The following is a 22392-nucleotide window of genomic DNA, read 5'->3' on the forward strand; positions in this document are numbered from 1 at the left end:
ATGAAGAATGAAGAGTTTGGATGGAGGAGCCACAGATGGGCTATGTAAGGAGTGTCAGAAGGGAACAGCAGGACCCAGGGATGTGATGAGTCTCATCTTTCCTGGGTTTGTTTCCATTTGGTGGTGGAAAAGCTTTGGGGGTGTGACACACACACCTTGTTCTGATGTTAAACATCTCTCTGGATGACAACAGGGGCTCTTTTGGGTTTGCACACAGGGAACTTCCCCACCACCCAAATAACCATTCCCTGTCTGCCCACCTCCTGGAGAAAGGGCAGAGATGAGCTCCTGAGGGAAAATGTAGGTTAAAATAAATAAATAAAAATATAGCGAGCATTCCATTCCATCCTTTTAGAAATAGAGAGAGCCCTGGGCTGTGAAATCACTTACAGCAGTGATTTCATTTGGCATCATTTCCACAGAGCAAGTGTAGTTCCACTTTTGGCAGTGTTCAAGGATTAGCAGTTCCAGCCACAAAAAGAAACCACTTCACAAACTCTTTTGGCACCTCAGCTGAAGTTACAGCAGCCTCCCTGAAATCACCACTAAATCAGTAATACAGAAACAGTGCTCTGCAGCCACAGCTTCCTCCCAGAGAGCTTCGATAGCATCACTGCAACAACTCTGGCACTTGTAGTGCTTGGTCAAGAGTGAAGGCAGGCTGAAGAGTTGGTTTATCACTGTTGAAATAGCACTGCTCTTCACTCCCACCAAAATGCTTCATGTAAGATCAAGCTTGTGATTTCTGAAAAATTAGATGCAGGGTTTTTGAACCCTGCTGTACCTCCTGGAACTGCAGGCTTGACTCATCAGAAGTTCTCATGAGAAATACCAAATCAAAAGCACCAATCACAAGGATAACATCAACCAGCACAAACTCTTGTGCGGTGATTTTAAAATAAAATCCTTCTTTTCACTCTTCTATTACCTTTCACTTCAACTAGAGCCTCACTGCTGCTTCCACTAGGCAAGAAAATCCAAAATGCCAGGGAGGTGACAACTGAAGCACAGAGAGCTGGAGTGTCCTACCAGAGAAAAACAAAAATCAGTCATTAAAGGCAGATTTATTAATTTCATTTTTAAATGGACTTAAGCAGCTCAGTGCCTAACACCGACATCAATCCCAAAAGGAGTCCAAACTTCAGCACCTCCACAGAGAATACAGAGCCCAGCTCTGGGAATGCCAAACCCAAAGATCCAAAGGTAACTCCAGCACTGCTCACAGGGCAATGAGCTCTTGTCACCTTTTAGAGCTGCAAAAAGGATGCCAAGGTGCCAACGCTGGCCCAGGAATAATTCTGCTTACCATTTCCTCACCTCCAGTCAGAAAAGAAAAGCATTAAAACCAGTTTCTTCCAAAAAATATCCTTTATTGTTTTGGTTGTAAATATAAAAAAATGCATTGCACAATTTAACAGACCTACTGAAAAGTGCTACATATCAACAGCACAACAGAAGTTGTCATGCAACAGAACAGGAAACCTAAGCAAAGCAAGAGCACAACCTGAAGTCCTCATACCTTCAAGCTTTTTTTTTTTTAATCATTTTTTCTTAACAAGAATGAATTCCATTCACTTAAAACACATTTAAATACAAGGTTAGAAGAAGAAAACAATCTATTTATTCAGTGTATTGTTAAAAGGCTTGCTCAAAACATTGATATCTTTTGACTGAAAACCTTATTCATGTTGGAAAAGTTCAGATATAAAAAGTTCAGAGAGTGGCTAGAAATTAATTCCATTATATACCAAAGGTGTGTTTCTTTGTAACTGAAGTTACTGTAACTGTAACTGAAGAACTCAAGTTTTACAGATAAAGCTACAGTTTGGTTCTACCACTTCTGCTCTACACAGTATATGAGCAGAAAATCCAACCAAGAATGAAACCAAAGACAACTAGAGCTTTAACCGATGATGTGGGAAAAATACTGGAGTCCTATTAAAAAAAAAACACAAACCAAATAATGTCCTCTGCAACTCAAGTGTAAAAATTGAAGAGTAACAGAAAAACTCCTGATGTCTCACCTAATTAAAGAAACTCCTAGAAGTTATCAACAGTTGTCCACAGTCCTCCAGACTGGTGTGACTGAATCCCTAAAGAACCTCAACTGGATGTCATCAGCCTTTTGTTGCTTGGTGGTTTTCCATGCAAGAAATGCGGGAAGGAACCAAAAAAATGGAAAGAAAAAGGAGAAAACAGTGAAAAACCCATTCAATTTTCAGCAATACCTTCTAGCTGACAACATCAAGGCAAGAACTATCCACTCCAGAAACTGAGAAAGTGAAACAGCCTACAAGTAAGCATTACCTTACTGAACATTTCTGCAGTGAGCTTCTCTCTCCTGTTCTCAAACTCCTTTTTAGGAGTTTTGGGCTTTAAAAGCAAGCAAAATTAAATTTACCTGTCCCTGTCCCTTCTACCAGATGTGAACACACACACACACAGAGGAATGTAAAAAAACCTGAAGATACAAAGGGATGCAGTTTTCCAATACATTTGACAGCCCTTTGTCTTTTCAAAGACATCTTTTTCTATCTCAGATGTAGTAAGGCCTTGCCTGTTTCCTGGGTTTGGCAGAGCAGAGATTATGTCCCTGTGTGCACAAGTGTTCTGCACATGACAGTGGAGAGGGGTGGATTCAGCAGGGAAGATGCAATTTTTTCCAAACATAGAAACAGTTACTCACAACCTCAGTCTGAAAGAGTCACAGTAATGCCTCACAGATAAAACCCTCTACAAAGCCAGGGAAGCCCCACTTCCTCCATTCTCTGAATTTTCCACACAGCATCAGTTTAGGGGGAACAATGGGTGACTTATGATTGATCAAATGCACACGTGACACCAAGATCTAAGGCACAGATGGAAACATTCTGGTAGCCCCTTCTTCCAAGGAAGCCTTCTCTAGGGGTCTAGAAAAGCATGGAAGAACATTCCAGTCAGGTCACATGGTATTAACCAGGAATCCTTTGGTTTTGTGCAGAGATCAGACTGTCATGGTGAAGTGTGCACTTGTCTCTGATCCTCCTCAGAAATTCCTTCAATTCTAGTTTGCTCCTGGAGCTTCACCCCTTACTCCTCCTGCTAAAAGGAGGCCAATAGCTACAATACAAGCTAATAACTACACCAGATAATGCCCAAGTTCTCCAGAATTTGTCTTTGGGGTGGGGCCATCTACAATATACCAATTAATACAGTTTGAGGTAAGAAGGAACCAGCAGACAATCCCATAAAGACTTTGTGCATATCACAGGCCATAAGTAAGTTATTTAGACACTCCTTTACTGAGTGAAACACGTTGGATTTGATAGAACATAACTTGTATTCAGTTCTATGGGGGTTCTCCAAAAGTTTAGTACCAGACAGATGTGCAGCACCTGCAATTCTGTGCAGACTATAGGCACTGTGTGTTTGGCTTGTTTACTTTGGTGACACTGAGGAAATCAGAGTGCTTAAATTACAAAACTTTGAAAAAAATAAAGTATTTCAATTCCTCCATGGGTAAGAAAGAATGATTTATGTTTAAACACCTTAGTCTAAGTGGAAAACTATTCAGGAACTAATACATACGTGGTCCATCTCTTTCCATACCAATCTTTAGTGGTTCTACTGTTCAGATGTGAGACATAAACCAGCTTTTTTCCTCCTGTGTTCCCAAATGAAGTGAAACCACTCTCCTCACAAGGCTGACTGATAAAAGAATTCTGATCTGCAATAATAGGGTGACAAGAACATATTGAATCACTGCTTCAAAGAGTAGCCACATCATTTCTTGTAATTGCACTAGTGGAAAGAATCTTTTCACTTTTCCTTTCCCCCCTCCTACACTCTTGCCTAACTAAGCAATACTTATTTCTTTTCTCTTAAAGATTTGCAGTTTTTTAACAGTTCTTTGAGTTTGTTTCTGCACCACAATTTGTTAAACAGGAACTTCCCCTCCAACTGTAACCAGCTCATGGTGCAATCTGCTGGATGAGTTTTCCATCCACATCAAAACTGTGAATGGACAAAGTTTTTGGCAGTTCAGGTGAATTACCCCTGCTGTTCCTTAAAGGTTGCTTTAAGTTTCCAATCCATTCATGAGATATGGGATGTCTGGGTCTCAGTTTTTCAGACACCCCTGGGCCCTGAAGGATGATTGTACTGCACTGTGATTGATGGGACAGAACTCCCACGCCACCGATACCAGAAATGGTAAAAATCACACACCATCACTGCTGACAAGCAGGAGGCCACACTGCAGGGGAGGCATTAGAGAATCTGCTCATCTGAAAAGGTCAGCAAAAACACCAGCTCTTGGACAATGTGCCTGCTGCTTTCTTGCTAGAAACCCACACATGTTTTTAAGAGACAGTGAGGTCCTTTCCAAGGAAAGGACATAAGGGACATCCCCAGCTTATCACAGTGTAAAATGATTTTACTGGAGTCAAATTCACAACTAGTGATAAAAATTGGAGGATTGAAAGCACTGATTCAAAAAATGATTTACTTATTTAACACTTCTTACCCAGATGTATCCAAAAGAATATTGCTTAATTGATTACAACATTATGAAAGATCTGGGAATGGATCCCTCCAGAAAATCTACTCACTATTTAATTACTATGACAACCTTTGCACACCATTCCTTGGCTGAGACTTGAAATTTTGTTGCTTCTGTCACAGGGACACAGGTTTTCACATGTGCCACAAACTTCAAATTATTTGTCAAATCTACTGTAAAAAAAGAGAAAGAAAAGCATGTCCCCCAACACAGCCTGCACAGAGGAAGCTGTGTTGGTACAATATTGCCATTCTGCCTTCCCCTTCAGTCCTCAGTCCCTCCATGCAGGGAGAGGCTCACCTTTTGTGCCTTGTCCTTCCTACAGTGCTGCTCTCACAGAAGGAACACTGCAAGGAAAACCATTAGCTGCAAGAACTCAGGACAAAGGAGAAACAAGAACAAAACCTCCACCTGTGCTCAGCCCTACTCCCCAGGCCCATGGTTTCCTTCCAAACCTTGGCCCAGCAAGTGGAGGAGATTGGGGACAAAGCTGAGAAAAGCTCCTTTCCCCAAGGAGAACCTACTGAGCCCATTTCAGAGTGTGCAACCCCCAAGTGCTCCAGTCATTCCTCATTCTCCCACTGTGAGAGGCTGCACAGCACCTCCAGCCTCCCTTGGAACTGGAAGAAAACTACTCAAGGGAAGTGTTCCCACTGTTTGCAGAGCTCTGAACAATCAGGATCAAGCCATAAGTGGAATTACAAGGGTCATGGGATGGACAATCCCTGCTGGAACGGGACTCAGAACTGCAGCAGAGCACAGTATGTGCTGAGATTGTCACAGAAAAATGTTATGCAGTAGTTTGAGTTTTAAACTTATTTTTACATGTTCTATAACTCTCGTTGAACAGAACCTTCCCATACAGACCAGGCCTAGCAAAGTCCTTCAGGTTTTTCAGACAGAAGGCAAAAAGAAACAAAAAAAGACAAAGAAGCAAAGAACTGACTGCAAGTCTGTGTGGTTTGATATAGCTTCTGAGATAATAAAAAAGCCAATTTTTTTAACATTGCAAACTCAATTCTTGTCTCTGAAGTGCTACTACATTTACCTATGGATGTGATTTATATGTGCACATTTTGTGAGGATGGCAGCTGAACTGTCCAGAGTGCAAGAAAATAGTTCATTAATTAAACTGATATAAGATTCATGTATTTGTCCTAACTGCAGAATTTATACAATCTAAAACTGCTCTCTTGCACTTACTGCACAGCCTGCTACTCCCTTGCAATGGCTATTAAAAAAAAAAAATCAGCTACTTTGTTTACTAGAAAATAAAGCATGTATTGAAACTGATCAAATGCAATGATACACTCATTAAAATAAAAATACACAAAACACAGCCTGAGATTTTAATTCTAGTATTTTTGCCATGAGTTGACATCACTGACAGATTTTTCTTCTCCTTTGGTTTTTCATATGATCCTGTTTAACAATTTTCACTATTCAAGTAAAACACATGGAATCAAATACCAGAGAACAAAATAAAAAGCACATTTTGCTTCATGAAATCAGAAGTATTTTTTCCCCTTGAAGAGCACATTCCTTGGTGTACAGGATTTACACTTCAGAGAACTGAGGGCGTTCCATTAGTTGCATAAGGATGCATTGATGGAGATCTATTGCTGCCTGCAGGGCTCAAACCTGCTGAGTTTACCTGAGCTTGGTGGTTTTTTTCTCACTGACAGAGCACAGCACAGCACTGGAGAGGAATCCAAACGTTCTGCATCACCTGCACCTCTTCGCAAGGCAGGGCCAGGTGCCCTGAACAATGTCTCGGGTGATGGAGAGAATCCTTTCTAAAGTGCACTGACTGGAGGAGCCTGGGCAGGCAGGGCCTGGCAGGTTCTCCACCCCTGGGACAAGCACCTCAGTGTCTTTGGTTGTTAGGTCTCCCCAGCTCTCTTGTTCACCTTCGTCACAGCCTCCCGCGCCTGCTCCGGCAGCCGCAGCGGGTCCGACAGGATGGAGGTGCTCCTGCTCAGCTGCCGCAGGGTGTTCAGCACCACTGTTAAAAAAAAAAGGCAGGAAAGCATCAGGAAAAGCTATTAATCTGACTGATCTCTCTTCTGCAAAATAGAGCACCCCTTGACAGCTATAAATGTAAATTAAACGCTTGCTGAAAGGCAAGAGGGGAAGAATGAAGCAGGGATGCCCAAACAGAAGGTCACTCCAAAGCTAAATACAAATCTCAGAGGTCTTCCCTCATTATGAGATAAATCACACTGCCAAACATACACCAACTAGAGCCAAGTTTTTGAAATTGAAATGTAGTTAAAGACTGTTTAAATTCTGGTATATTCAACAATTTTTTTTTCTGTCTTTACAGTCAGAAGAGGCTCTTATTTTTTCACTGAGCTAACAAAAAGGAAGCGAAAGCCACATTCAGCATCATGTGCTTTCTTTGCCATCCTCTGACTTTAAAGAAATGCTATTATATCATACTTTCTGTGAGCTGAAGAGCTGCTGCATGGAACTTCACTTACTTGGCCTCAGAACAGGAAGAGAACAGTGCTGATCCAGCCAAGCCAGTGCAGTTTCGTTCAGATCCTTAAAGCTTGTTGTGGAAACCATCCCGTTGAAGGACTCAAACAATGGCTTAATAATAATGCTGAACTGCAAACCACCAAATGTTAAGGGAGGCAACAAAAGGGGAGTTCAAAACATTCTGTGGGAAAGGCTATGGCAGAGAAAACACTGGATTTCTAAATGGACTTCAACTGCCAGAGGGATTGCAATGTTGAAATAATTGTATTTTAAAATATCTTAACACTAAGACTGAGTAAAAAATTCAACCTCAGTTCCTAGTGATATTCACTATATTTTGCAAAATTCCTCCATACAGACCTGAGGAGGAAAAAAGGAAAAGGGAATGTGCAGGTTTTTGAACAGCTTCTGTAACTGTAATTTTTCTTCCCCCGAAATCTTTGCTATTGTGTATGTACGTTTCCCAAAAGCCAACCAGAGCTGCAGTTACAGCAGAGCCCACAAAAGTTTTCTTGCAGTACAATAACCTAGCAAGAAAACCTTGCCTCTGCATTGCATTTTACTTTGCAGTTACCTCCCACAAGTTGAGGTGAACAAGGTCTGCAAGAACCCATATCCACACGGAGATGTGGAAGAAAACTGAGGACATTTGCTATTTAAGTAACAGAATCCCAAGTTCTTGGCTCTAAAACTACCAGGACCAAAGCCCAGGTTCATCAGGTTGGTATAAAAGGATACAATCCAAAACTTCCAGTTCTGCAGGGTCCTGCTCCTCACGTACTCATCAAACATCTTCCTCATGTGGTCAAACCTCTGCCGCGTTACGGGAACTCCGGTGGCAGGGAGCTGCTGCTGGCAAGAACTGAGAAGATGTTTGGAGGTCAGAATCTCACCAAAAAGGACACATTTCTCTTCCAGACTAAACTGCAGCAGGAGAAAAGTGTGTATTCCTGGTATCTCTGGCGGAGGGGCTTCCCAGTGCATGATCCCCCCAGAGTGTAACTGCTCCAGTCAGGAATAAAAACTGTTTTCCCAAAAATTTGGCTATATTCATGCAGCAAAGTGATTTATCAAGCTGCTACAAACATTTCTGGTTACAAACAACAAAACTGAAAACAAAGTATAACATAGAACAAAGTAATTTTGAGCATCCATTAAGGACAAGACATTAGGAGTCAATGAAAATTTTACAGTTACTCCTAAGCAATGTTACAGAAGAAGATGTAACAGAGATTCTTATAAAACAGACCAATTAAAAATAAAACCAAGCAGACTTCATTATATTTTGCAAGAAAAATAAAAATATTTTGATTTACTGCTAATTTTAACATTATGCCTAAGCCCAAAACTTCTGCAGATGGAAGTTTTGGGCTTAGGCATAATGTGCTTTGCAATAGTACATAATCATAAACCCACAGAGCAAACTGAGGCACTGGGAAGGTGAAATGATTTCTCACAGTTATGTTCAGCCAGTGGCAAACTTCTGGAGCCCAAGTGTCTTAAGTACTCAATCACAATTTTCTATAAAAACTGACTGCATTTGAGAAGAAAACTGCAGCAAAGCCATTGTGAAGAGTGAGAGTTCAATCACCAATGAGCTTTTAAAAACATTCTCGCTGACTTCTTCTCAGAACTATTCTGACCCGGCACATCCTCCCTGATGTTGCCACTGTTGTGCATTCCACGCTCAAAGCTTGCTGAAAATCCACACAGTTTGCACCAGAGCCCATCCCACAGCAGCTCTGCTTGGAGCTGGCAGCAGCTCTGCTCTGCCCAACACCCATCTGCTCCCTGGTGTGGCACTGAGCACCCACTCCCTGCTGTTTGGCACCACTGAAGCTGCTGCTCCATCCCTGGGAGTTCCCCGTTCTCACAGGATGGTGGCGTTCAGCTCCTCGATTTCCTCCCGGAGCCGCCTGGTTTCCTCCTGCATCTGGCTCCTCTCCTGCTGCAGCTTGGCAATGTATTCCACTGTCTTCTGGAGTGTGATGGCATGGCTGATCTAGGCCAAACACAGACACACAGCTCACTTCCTGCAATCACCTGAGGTTCATGATGAGTTTGTCCTCCTAACCTGCACTCCAGCGCCTTTTGATTTTCCTTCACTGTGCATAAAAGCACAGGGTCAGCTGAGTAAAACACTTCAGATACTCAACTCTGCGTTTCTCTGAATCCTCTTCAAACTCCAGTACAGAGAAATGTGGCTGTAGGGGTTGTCTTCTTCCATAAATTACATTTCTGCTACTTTGTTGAAAGAAGTATTTTAATAATTTAAAATGTTTTATTTCATTATCTGTCCTCTTAAAAATATTTACAGTTTTACTTAAGTAGTGAAGTATGTGCTATATCTCCAGACAGATTTATAGTGCTGGTAGAAGCGCTGCTTTAAGTTGATAATATAAATTATTTCGTTTGGGAAACCTGAAGTTATTAAACAGAAGGACCCACCAAAGGAGATAATAATACTCTTCAGTTTGGAGGAATGAATTAAAAAATCTGTACTTGAGAAATAAAATAACCAGATATTTCAGAAAAGCTCATTTTTCAAAAAGGACTTCCTTTCAAATAGGCTATGCAAGTCAGGAAGTGAAATTCTGACAACATATCACCTACATTTCTGAAACTATAAAAATTATAAAAACAAATCAACATGTTGCAAAAAAGCTTTCATATTTTGCATGTTTCAAAGCCACTGGTATTTAAAGGACACTAAAAATTTTGTTGTGCAGATCTATCTGTATTTCAGTTTAGTGAACTAAGTTGACCGGTGTAGCCAGAGTAAGTTTTCTGTCTGGACAATGTCACTGGACAATGAGAAATCAGTTGGGAATTTTTTTCCCTGTGAACCCAAGCACAAATGACAGGTGAAAGGGGGAAAAAGGCCCTGATTCTTAAAGACAGCTGGGTGGTGGAAAGAGTTTTAATGAGATTTTTCCAAATCATCTGAAATGACCATGCTAGGAGAGATCTCAATGGTGCAAGAAATCCTAGGAATTTACCTGAGCTTTACCATTCTACCTCTGCTCACTGCTGTGTTCCAGCAGCGTGTTCTCTGCTGTGCTCAGCTGACCACTCAGCAGTGAAATCACTACATTTATTAACAAGACTTTTAGAATGGATCTTTCTTACATTTCACATCAAACTGTAAGGGCTGCTGCAGTACTTACCGACTTGGAGTTGGCTGACACCAAGCTGTTCAGAGCACTGAAACCAATCTTGATATTAGACCTTCGTTTTTGTTCTGAAAGATGCCTCATCCTTCGATTCTGCAGAAATAAAATCAGCTCAGTCAATGCTGTTCTCCTTTACTGTTCTACTGCTATGACTATTTCAGCTACTCAAATTCAGTGCCTTTTTTCTTGACTTGTTGGCATTCACAGCCTCCCCTGGAAAAACTCTCCAGAATCTTAATAATGAATTGACAGTGTGTTTGTGGAGCAACTCACCTCTGACATCTGCACCTATTTTAAGCATCACATCAGGATGGCAAGGAGAAAATTGGAAAGATAATTATATTACCTGGAGGTTCTAGGCTTGTACAGCATGCAAATGATTTGTTACTTGCCAGCAAGGAACACAAATGTTTGAAAGATACCATTTGTCTGTGGAGTGCTTCAGCAGAAAGAAAAGGACACCCTACACATCTTTCTAAGCTGTGTCATCAGAAAGTAAAATATTTAGGATTTATATTAACAAAAGAACAAAGATCAGTAGACCCAGAACTGGTCCAGGCTGTGGTAGAAATACCTCGCAATCAGTAACAAAGAAAACAACTGGCAGGATTTTTTAGGCACAGGAGGATCCTGCAGCCCCTGGATCCCAGGGCTGGGGAGCTACCAAAACACTGACAGGAGCTCCCAAGGTTGGTGCCCATAGATAGAAAAGACTTTCCAAGCTATAAAAGGAGCTCTAGTTTCTGCTCAGGCACTGGGAACACCAGATTATTCCAAGGCCTCTGAGCTGCCGAGGACAAAGGAGCAGCCGGCAGATCCCCTCCCAAAGCTGGGGCCACACCGCCGCCCTGTGGCTCCTGCCCAGCTCAGCTGGAGCCTGGAACAGCCGGAGATCATCCCCGGGATGGTTACACGTGTCACAGCCGCAGCAGGGACACAGAGAAAGGATCCAGGAAGGAACACAACGACTCCAGATACGACTCTGAAAATCCCCACTCCACAGAGAGGTGCACGCCAGGCGTGTGAAGGATGTGCAGAGACTGTAACTGCAACAGCCCAGGGATTCTCTGTTCTGAGTCCCTCTCTTGCAGCAGCAGCCCAAGTTGTTCCTATTGCTGCACCACTCAATTACTGCCTTTCCCTGGGAGTCTGCCACAGGAAACCTGGGATGAAGGAACTCCTTTAACAAGGTTTGCACTTTGAGAACCCATTTCTGGAAGAGTGAGGCTTTCTGGCAGCAGTTCACCATCACCCCACTCTACAACGGAGCAAAGCAATGTAATAAAGCAGTGAAGTGGTTGCCCAAAACCAGAGAAAATGCAGGTTCATAAGCAGAACTGAGATTTCCAGTGCACTCCATGCTTTGCCAAACTGAAATAACCATGTTACCTAGCAATACAGAACTGTTTAATCTAACTAACAATACAGAGGAACAAAAGCACATACATCTGGAGCCTGGCAAATATCACTGTTTCTCTCTTGTCTTACAAAAGAGTTACTAACAGCACATATCCAAAGCAATTCCTGTCAGAGCCAGTGTGTTTACATGGCTGTAAAGCTGTGTCTTCGCTTTTCCATCTAGTGACCACTTTCCTACCATCAGCCAGCCCTACTAATTTGTTCCTTTGTTACCTTACTCTCTAGCAGCAGAACAGGCTGCAAACACGGCTTGCAAGCTCTCATGCCAAGCAAATCCCTGCCAACTTTTATGAGTAACTTGCAGATGGTCAGCAATGGGCAGTTCTGATTGTCCTCTGCAACAGATCGAGACCTGAGTTTAGTCCCTGGCTGTAAGTGTTAAACTTACCTTTCTGCCCTAGAGTAACCAAACTGCCATCAGCTCACAGGGTACAGAGCCAGGGAAGCCAGAAGGGGGCTGGCACTTGCAAAACTGTTAAGTAATGCTCCCTCCCACAACAGAATGAATGAGAGGGTTACAGCTGATTGTTCTGATGGGGTTTTCATGGAGAAGTTTCTCATACCACCACAGAAAGCATTCTGACAAGGTCAGCTTGTGTGTGAGGTACAACCAGCACTCGGGTGCTATCTCTAGACCGCTGAGTTCTTACGCCAGTGATTCTCAAAGGGTTTTACAGGTGTAACTCGTAGAGTCTGTGGAGCTGCTTCTCTGTGGAGCAGCATAGCATCACTGGAGACATGTAAGTAACTCAGCAGGTCAAGAACTTCCCCTCCAGCAATGGCCAGTGCCCTGCAGACTGAAGAGCCCCAACAGAACAATGGCAAAAAGCCACAGTTTAGAACAGTAAGCCTGAAACCTTTGACAAGCAAACTGACACCTGGCACAACACTCCTGTGAGCCACAGCAGGAACTGCTGTCACAACCATAAGGGCCTGCAGAAGTACAGCTAAGCCTGGCCCCTCTGGTGACACATCCCTGAGGAGCAAAGTAGATTAGAGTCTGACGTTTTGGATTGCACAGAGCAGCACAGATGCAGCAGCAAGCTAAGCTCGACATGCAATGCTACTGTCCTGAAGCACAACCTTCTCTAGCTATGCTCAGACATCAGAACAGAAAAGTAGCTATGAAGGCAAAGAAAAGCCCCTCAAATGAAAGGACACACACCTTAAGTGCAGCCACAGCAGGGTCAGTGACAGGTTTTCCTGAGCAGCTGTTCTGAGGAGACTGTGGACTGGGGCTCTGCTCAGAGGTGCAGGGGGAAGCCTGGCCTGAATTCTGACAGTCCCGGCCTTCAGAAAGGAAAGAACACAAGACAAATTAACAAAAAACTTTCTGTAGCAAATGTAACTGCTGAGAAGTTTCTACTCAGAATTGAACTGAAATGCAGTCAGCAACCAAATTACACTGTTTGATGCAGCAACCACATGCTAGAAAACACCAGGACTGCTGGGAAAGCTCAGGATATCATGTCACACGATACATCCTGAATAACAAGATGTAATAGTCCTTTCACACACATATTTCAGCAAAGGCATGTTGGATGCACAGGCTGTGACTCCATTGTCCTGCTGGGCTCCCCCATTTCTCTCTAAAGGCCTGGGACATGATGGTGAACTTAAAAGCCACTTACCACCAGAACCAGCCCAGAGAATGCTCCACCGATGCACATGCAAAAGGAGTCTTTGCACTTACCTACAAGGATTGTGTCTGGGATCCTCCAGTCAAAATCAGAGCTATGACACTGAACAACAAACCTATTCAGCACTTCCTAGACAGATGCCTTTCATTTCTTGGTGACTATGACAGCACATCCTTTTAGAAAGGAGCCACTTACAGGAAACACAAAATCACAGTTTGTGGGGATGCTGCACAGTCATTTATGACAAGAATTGGAAACTACTGGATGCAACTACTGAAGCTGTGGGGTAGAAGGGCCTCAAAAGCTTTTCCTTCAAAACTTATCCAGAGATCCTCAAGGCCCATTTACACCCTGCCTAACCAACAGAAACACACTTCCATGTGCAGGGGAGAGAATGCTTACAGCTTTCTAACTTACTAGGCGTAGGTGAGGGAACTTGTGAACTGCTACAGTGGGAAGGGATGTGCTCTCCTTTCACCAACACATCTTGGACTACACTAGGAGGAAAGAGATGTGAGACTGTGGACTGGCTTTGTTGACTACTTGGTGCTCGCTGTGCTGGACCAACCAGAATGTTACTACGGAACTCCGTCACCCCGGGAGCCTGGGAACAGCACAGAGACAGCACAGAGAAAACAGAGAGAAAGAGAGCAGGAGGGGCAGTGTGGGGGCAGAGGGAGAGAAGGGATGAGAGAAAGGACAAAGTGGGGGGAGAGATTAAGAAAGAAAAAGAGAGAAAGAGAGATTTGTTACCTTGCCTTTCACTAGAAGTAGCAAATTAATACATGATTAACAATCTGATGACATGAAACAAGGGCTAATATATAAGGAATTGGCAGGCACCAAAGTCAGGCTTCTGGCAGAAGACCAGTATCCTTTCATAACTTAAAGCAGTATTACAACACATCAACAGCGTAATATACTAAAATCTATCTCCATCTTCCTGCACACAACATACTAGGGAAACTCACTCGCACACCCAAGGCATGTTTTCCAATATGGCAGTGGAAAGGTGAGCTCCCTGGGCTCCTTCCAGTTTCTGCCCAGTTAAAGCACAAATCATCCCCATCCACAGCACGGTGAATACAGGCCTCCTTGGAATCTTACTGTCGTGTGAGACAGAGCCTGTCAAGACTATAAAGTGCTTCCAAGCCCATGAAGTGGCTACATTAAAACCAAGCAAACATAATGCTGAATGCACAAATGCATACGTTGGGTAACAGATGATTTACTGGACTCGTTACCCACCTGAGCACATTATGGCTCTAACTACTTGCAAATAACAGGCCTAGAAAACAAATATATAATTTTTTTTATCTTCTCCTTACTCTGACAATTCCAGCTGGTGCAATTGCAACATTAGACTGAGACGTGGCTGGCGTCAAAATCCCCTCTCTTTTTAAAGGTGCTGGAGTTACAATCACAGCTCTGGACTGTCCCTGAAAGGCAGCTGAAGAACACAATTCAGTTAGAATAGTTAATGATACAAAAAAAAGATGGAAATTATTTTGTATGAAATAACTTGTCATTAAACAAGGGCATGGATCAATGGGCATCTATTTGGTACTATTTCACTGCAGTATAAAATGCCACCGGTTTTCCAATAATCTCAACCCCTTTAATTCAGCACAAAGGACTTCAACACTCCAGCTATTTCTGAGTTTTCTAGCATCACTGTCACTGTTTCACAGTGAGTTTACAGAGGTATGGAGTAATTCAGGGAGATACAAAGTGTCTTCATTCTGTCAGAGCTGGGCTTGACAGGAGAGGAACATCTTCAGCTCTCCTCTTCCATCCACTCTTTGGGATCTCAGGCTGGCTCTGCTGACCCAGGAAGGGTCAATGACAATCCCTCATGCTTCCTCATATATATATATCTTAAATCCTTGCCCTCAGCACTTCAGCTTACCAGCTTCTTTCACTATCTGGTTTTATAGCTGCTTTAGATGACACACAACCACAAGACAACAAAATGTGATTGGGAATCAGCATTAAAATTCCATAAAATATGCTAAAGAACCAAGAGTCCTGCAGTGCTTAGGCAGCTAGGGGCAATTCTGAATAGCAGCAAATGTCTCCACATGAATCTGTGAAGATCTCCATGTAGCCAATGCAGATGTGCAGTTACTACCACAGCATTCATGCTGACATTGTTCTTCCCAGTCTCAAGAGAACAAGACTGACCATTCTAAACTGTCACTAAGGGAAGAATCAGGCAAAGACACAGCTTCTGTCTGGGTTTTGATAAAACTGAACCAAATATATTTGGCTTCACTCCTGGCTGCACTTGTTCAGCTCTCCTTTGTACAAACAAATTCATGATGCAAGAGAAGTGTCAGCACAGCTCAGCCCCTGCCAAGCCACCCCTCTGCAGCTCAGTATCAGAACCCTGAAGGACACACAGCAGGACAGGGAGACAGTGCAGGGTTATCCAGTGTCCCCTCCCTGACAGTGTCACTTCTGCCTGACAACTGTGTTCTGACTCAAACTAGGGTTTCTGCACAGCCTCCATAAGAGAGGCCTGGGGATTGCACAAACCTTGTGCCAGCCCTTGTGTGGCTCTGTCACTGACAAGAGTTCATTCTTTGAGCATTCCTACATGTAAAGCTGGAATCACAACCTTTCCACTGTTCAGTGACGTTCAGCTGCACTTGTGACATCTCTATTGACCTCAAGAGCCTACTCTTACCAGTGCATTAATGCTGCTGCACAGGCTTGGCCTTTCTGACTTCCACATTTGGGGACCTGCAGCAACCAGCAACGATATTTAGAAATAAGTCGCTTTACATGATTCATGTTTCTGTCCTACATATGCATCTTTTGCAGACTTTCCTCTCCAAATCAGCACATTTATCATGAAGTGGTGATAGCAGTGAAATCTTGCACCTGATGAGACAATCTGAACAGATTTTTGGGTCCTTACACCACACAGCATTTTTAACACAAAACATAATGTAATTTGCTTTACAGTCAGGAGATGATTTGTTTGTCCTGAACACAAATTACAGGCATAAATGCCTCAGTTACAAGTACTGATGTTTATTCTGTTTCCAAAAATAAAGCTCAAGTATTTATATAAATTCTTGGATTTGTCCCCTGAGCTTGATGTCCCAGTAGTTTAGGAACACCATGATCCCCAAATACATGCCATTAATCTCGATGAGAAACAAAGCCACTGGTTGTGATGGTCTAGAAGTAAATGGTGGAGCACTGGGAAAGTAATATATGGGGTAAGGAACAACCCAGGAAGCCCTGAGAAAAGCAGGAGCAAAGGCTTTCTGAAAATGAGTTGCCTACAATCTTTACTAGGTGGGAAATGCATGTCTCGACTGCTGAAGGTCCATGGAATGTTGTCTTATAACACACTGTAGATAGGAACACTGCCCTTAACACCCTTGTGCTTTTAATCATGGACCAAATTGATCCCAGTGACATCCTAGAATGCCATCTTGGGTCTGTTCTTCTCCTGAACAGTGATTTTTCTTTTAGGTGGGTAACCTCACTGTCAGGCCCTGGCAGACACACCTACTCCCTAGTAAAGCCTGTTTAACATTACTCCTCCAGGCAGGCTTTTTCTTGAATTATTGTTGTACATTTCAAGTGGCTGAAGTCACTTGGTCCCCAGCCAGTACAAGTCTAAAAACAGACTGCAATAATCCCAAGAAGAGTGTTCTGACTGTTCTGCTCCAGCCTTGAGCTTTCCTACAAGAATCACCTCAAGCTAAATTCTCGCTCCTTGTCTTGTTATTCCTTGCCTTGTGCAGCGCCAGTGGCTCCAAATCCCACCCAGTGTGGAAGTCTCAGGTGTTCCTACCCTGATATGAAACCCACTCCTGACTTAAAGCATCTCAAGGGTCTCTAGACTGCTTGAGACAAAGATTTCCAGATCCCTCAGGAGAATCTCCTCCTCCACTGTGGCTGAATGCTCTGAGGAGCAGCTAATCACTACAGCACCACTCCTAAATGCAGGGCTTCTATGGGGCAGGAGCACAGAGCTGGTGCAGCTACACAGCCCATCACAGATGATACAAAAAGAGACCCCCTTTTGCAGGTCAGCTTTCCACATTCAACCAAACTGCTTCCAATCCTTGCAGCAGTCCAGAGCATCCCACTGAACAGTGCAGCCACTGCACTCAGCCAGTGGATTCAAGGGTTCCACAGACACACTCAGAAGCTCTATTTTACCTTATTATGTAAAGCAAGAAAAGAAATAAGGTTTTTTCCTCCTGCTAGTCCCACTCAGAAAACAAAACCATCCTCCCACAATGCTCCTCACCTGGGGTGATGAAGGCATTCTTTACCACTAAGGACACTGTTTCAAGCTTCGGAGCAGGCACTATTTTTTGTGACTGTTTGGGCCTCGTCCCAGCACTGGCCAGAGGAACAGGTTTGGGGAGTGCAAATGTCAGCTGGGACTGCAGCTGGGGCCGGGGCTGTCCCTGCACGACAGCAGTCTGGAAGGCCAGGTTACAAGGCACTCCTGCCCCCGGCTGCTGCGTGGCCAGGACCAGGCTCTGGCTCTGGCTCTGGCTGAAGGTGGTGGCAGGGGCGTTGTGGGTCAGCGTGGCAGAAGCCGTGTGAGTGATGACCGAGGATTCACAGAGGCCGAACTTGGGGGTTTCTGGAGCAGCGAAGGCGGCGGGGGCGGGGCTCAGGCTGGAGCTGAGCGGCACCGCGGGCTGCTGTGCGCTCGTGGGCTGCAGCAGCGGCAGCGGCGTCTGGAACACTGACATAAAAGTTTGTGGCCCGCTGAGAGACGAGTCAGGAGGGAAGTCTGGTGGCTGGATGAAAGATCCCCCACTTCTAATGCTGGAACACTGGTCAGCAACGACGTTAGGAATGACAGGAGCAGGTACTGAGGAAGGAATCAGTCCATCGCTGATGTTCCCTGCTGGAAGCGTGCTGGGCAACGAACCCGACGGCAGGACAGGAGACTGAGAGACAAGGAAATATCACTGACTCAGACACGTCTGAGCTCCTCCTGAGAGGACACAGCTCATATCAGAGCCTACTGTTTGAAACCTCTCTTACCTGGGAAGAGTGGCTGCTGCTGTCTGTGGTAGCTGAGCTGACAGCAGACACGGAAGGGAAATAATTACTGGAGCGACTGGGCGTGAAAAATTCTGAAATATTAAAAGCCACCTATTAATTTTCTACTTTCCATAATTTAGGATCTAGTATTGCTAGATCCTAAAATTCACAGAAGTATCAGTATTATTTGGCAAATAATGAAACCATAAGCTTTTTGCTTCATACAACTGCTGTTGACTGAGCAGTGAATTGCTGTCTTCAGAGGAACTGATCTCTTTGGGGCTGACTCCTTCAATTTTCATGCAAACTGGGACAATGCAAAAATCAGTCCTGTTAAAGGTTCATCTACACACAGACAGCCAAGAGCTGATCCTCAGTGAGTCCCACAAAGTACAGTTATCTGATGCAGACTGCTTGCAGAGCCAACAAATAGATATGACTAATTCCATGAAGATCCATAACCATCAAAGTTGTCAGCAGTAGTTTAGTGTTATATGGAATTCTTGACAGTGCCATAAAAGATTCAAAGACAAACAAAATGTTAGATGTCTTCATCACTAAGAAGTGTGAAATGGGGAAACCTTAGATGCTTATAAGACTTAAACTTTATTTTAAAACCTAGTTCATAAATCACTGCAATATTTAAGAAATTAATGAACTCTATATATGATTCTTACCCTGAAAAGGCTCAAAAGTATCCATAAAATCAAAATTTGGCTGGAGAGGAATAAGCCCTGGTTGAATCATGTCAGCATTTCCTAAGTGTCCTGCAAAATTCAGGAGACAGATTAGATTAGCTTCCCATCACTCACATAAAAACAGCAGCAGGAATAAAACACTCCACAGCCAGGCTTGGCCAAGATGTTACAGAAAAACTGCTGCTGAAAGGAACTGAGCATCTGCTTCTCTTCAGAGCTGCAGCACAGTCCAGATATCAAAGCCATTGGGGAATGAAACTTTCAATTACTAAAATGGAAGAGGTGAAACCTGAAGGCTCTAATTGAGCTGCACTACACAAAACCTTGCTGGAAAGCACAGCCTGATCCACCACAGCTCATAACAGAGTATTTTAAAGTAAACCATCACCCATTTCATTTGCCTTGAGTACAATTCATGTAAACCATGGCTGCTCTGGAGTTGCTCAGACATCTCTGCAGCAAGGATAGTGAACAGTGGACATGTGCTGTCCCATCAGACAGTCAGAGACTCCAGAGAGAGTTGAACAGCTCTTGGGATTGTTTGTACAGATGAAACTTGCATTGATTCTTCTGGACAAAGCCAAACAAAAATACACAGGCACTCCCTTAAAAATACACACACAACTATGCTTTGAGATAAATCACAATGCCTTCACCACTGATAAAGTAAATACTGCTCATTAAAGATTTATTCAGAGCAACATTAAGGGGCAAAGCTGGGAGCAGCACATCATAAGAAGCTAAGACAGAAATTAAATTTGGATCATTAAGTGGGATTCTATAACCTACAGAATCATAAGACAGCTACACACCCTGACCTGTTTTTATCTGTATCAGCAATGTAAGACAGATTTCTTAGGCAAGACTACAAGAGCAGCAAAGCAACAAACCAGAGTTTTTGTAGGGGTTCTCACTGCAACATAGCTACAGCCAACAAATACCTATGTCCCTGGAATTTGGCCAGGAAACCAGCTGATGTGAAGAGAGTGTGGAGAACAGGGTGTCGGTGAACTCGGACATGAGCATGTCTGCATCCAAGAGGCTGCCTTCCTCCATGGGGACAGGGGTTTCTCTGCCATACCTTCTTTTTTGCCAGAGAACCACATCATCATCCTGTCAAAGGAAAGGAGGAGAGGTCAGGCTGCCTAGCAATGCCAAAGCAGTCTGGTGCATATCTATAAAAGCAGCCTTCATTATTCACATTTTTAAAGGAAGAACCTCTCTTTGAGGAGCCATCAATTGGACTGAAACACTTCAGTGGTGCTTCTTACACCACCAACGTCAGCTCACTGAAATACCACAACACTCTGGGAAAGATTTTTGCCCAAAACCCAGATAATGACTAGAAGGACATAAGACAAATAACAACACTTCCTTGTTTGATTGATTACACAAGTATTTTTGCACCCCATTTAACAATCCCTTGGTTTGAACAAAGATTAAAAACAACATGACTAGCAAGAATGCAAAAAACAACTCCTGTCTTGAGAGATATATTTGAAACTCTGACTGGCAGTGAAGTGTAATTGTACTCTGAGTTTGCACAAGACATGAAAAATACAACACAGTGTGACTTGGCTTACCCATCCCTCACTACAGGCTGAGTTAAACTGCACTGCCTTGCAAAAACAGCAGAACAGTGCTTCTGATCTTTGGTTTATATACCCAAAGTAGGTTTGATAGTTTAAGGGGACATACTAAATGGTGATACCACTGTCCCTTTAACCATTTTGTCCTTTTATAGGATCCTGGCATATTATCTGCCTGAGCTGTGGGCACAGCAGGAAGATCTGCAAAACACAGCTCCCACATCTTCACAGATCCAGTTACACAAGCAAAGCAGCAGTGCCAGTTACAACTCAGTAACAAGATGAAATCATGTGCCAGCCCTCAAAGAGATTGATCTCTCTGGGCATGCAATGCTGATTCCCATTTCTTCTGTCACAGCACTTTACATTCAACCACTCCTCTATCCAACTGAAGCTACAAATCTCACATTGCTCTCTGAGGCACAGAACATTAAGGTGTCTAACCTTAATTAAGGCTTAAGCAAGATGTTCATTTTTAGATTGCAATCAAAGCAAGCTACTGCACGTTACAGCTTTGTTATCTACTGTGGGTTCTACAAGCATAAATATTGCCACTTCTCAGTGGTGTTACCTACCCTGACCAAACTTGAAAGATCTTCATCTTTGTGTTTCTGTAACTGCAAAAGGAGAGCAGAACAGATGGTGAAGTCAGAATAAGTCCTGTATGTGCCGGTGGAAGACCTGATTTTGCAAAACTTTTAAGACCCAATCATGCACAATCAGTCCCAGCACAATTTTTAGTTAAGTGGAACTAATCAGATGAGCATGTCTGTACCAGCTTATCATCTGTCTTAAGTACTCTTGCATGCCAGAAAAACTGATAGAAAGACTCAAAAAGCAACAACATGATGATCAAGCTCAAGCAAACTACTTTCACTATGTAAACCAACAGACCCTTTTCTTGAAGTATGTTCTCCACTTGTGGTATTCCCTAATGACTATTTCAATTCTTCGTTTCCAGTATTTCCCCTCTGTTGCAATGGCCTGTGAACACAAACACATACCATGAATTACACAGAATCACAAAAGGGCTGAATATTCAATACATTTCCAAGCAAATATTCAGGCATAAAAAATGCAAAAGAAAGCATGCTAATTCTGTTTGAGCTCATGTATCAGCAGCCCACACTGTCCCAGAGTTCAGCTATCACAGAGCAAATCTGACAGTACTAACTCCATCTTTCCCACAAAAACCAAACACGAGGTGACATCTGACTGCACTGTCAGCATCTCCCACAGCAGCTCAACCACAAACAAGAGTTAAGAAATGGCAAAAAAATCCCCCCTTAAAAATTAATTTACTGAAATATAATCTATAAAGCGCACAATATCCTGTGAATTTCACAAGATCACATGCACGGACACACACATAAGCAAAAGCTGCTATGAATGACACAAAGCAATAGAAATCTGATGTCCTGCTCAGGGGGGACCTTGCAGGCCACACACTGATGGCAACAAAAGGATCACACGATATGGGTCTTCAATGTATCACAGAGAGCAGTGTGTGAGCTGGGGAGAGCACACTAATGAGAGCCTTAACTTTGTGTTCGAAGGTCATTTTCAACACAAACATCAACACTGTTCTTTCAAAAACCTGAGACAGTTCCACAAATTCATCTGGAACTCCTCTGAGTTATAAATTACTCTAGAGTTACGCAGTATAGAGAGAGCCACATATTGCCACATCAAGGGCCTCACTGGTTTTCTGCAAGGAGCCAGAGGGCAGATGTTAGTTTTCATTTATGTTTACAGGAGCACAAAAATGAAAGAACACAAATTCATATTTGATCTGTCTGTGAAACTACCTCAACACAG

The 22392-nt window shown here is 43.2% G+C and overlaps 1 protein-coding gene across 2 annotated transcripts in view; it reads right to left on the reverse strand.

Annotated features, from left to right (window-relative positions):
- Positions 1–1349: 1349 nt before the first annotated feature.
- The window catches only part of MLXIP (MLX interacting protein), a 43917-nt gene continuing 22874 nt past the window's right edge, over positions 1350–22392 (reverse strand). Inside the window, exons 4-17 of one of the 2 annotated variants that reach the window (XM_059863952.1) lie at positions 21469–21558; positions 21150–21191; positions 19927–20098; positions 18965–19054; positions 18288–18379; positions 17533–18190; positions 14585–14706; positions 13674–13860; positions 12782–12906; positions 10192–10290; positions 8899–9026; positions 7763–7886; positions 7024–7153; positions 1350–6545 (exon numbers count right to left, since the gene is read on the reverse strand). In XM_059863952.1, the coding sequence (XP_059719935.1) occupies positions 6424–6545; positions 7024–7153; positions 7763–7886; positions 8899–9026; positions 10192–10290; positions 12782–12906; positions 13674–13860; positions 14585–14706; positions 17533–18190; positions 18288–18379; positions 18965–19054; positions 19927–20098; positions 21150–21191; positions 21469–21558 (2181 nt within the window). In that variant the 3' untranslated portion in view covers positions 1350–6423. The remainder of the gene's footprint in view (positions 6546–7023; positions 7154–7762; positions 7887–8898; positions 9027–10191; positions 10291–12781; positions 12907–13673; positions 13861–14584; positions 14707–17532; positions 18191–18287; positions 18380–18964; positions 19055–19926; positions 20099–21149; positions 21192–21468; positions 21559–22392) is intronic. The other variant, XM_059863954.1, reaches the window with a different exon arrangement.

This window comes from Haemorhous mexicanus, chromosome 19, assembly GCF_027477595.1.
Source record: "Haemorhous mexicanus isolate bHaeMex1 chromosome 19, bHaeMex1.pri, whole genome shotgun sequence".
Lineage (NCBI taxonomy): Eukaryota > Metazoa > Chordata > Aves > Passeriformes > Fringillidae > Haemorhous > Haemorhous mexicanus.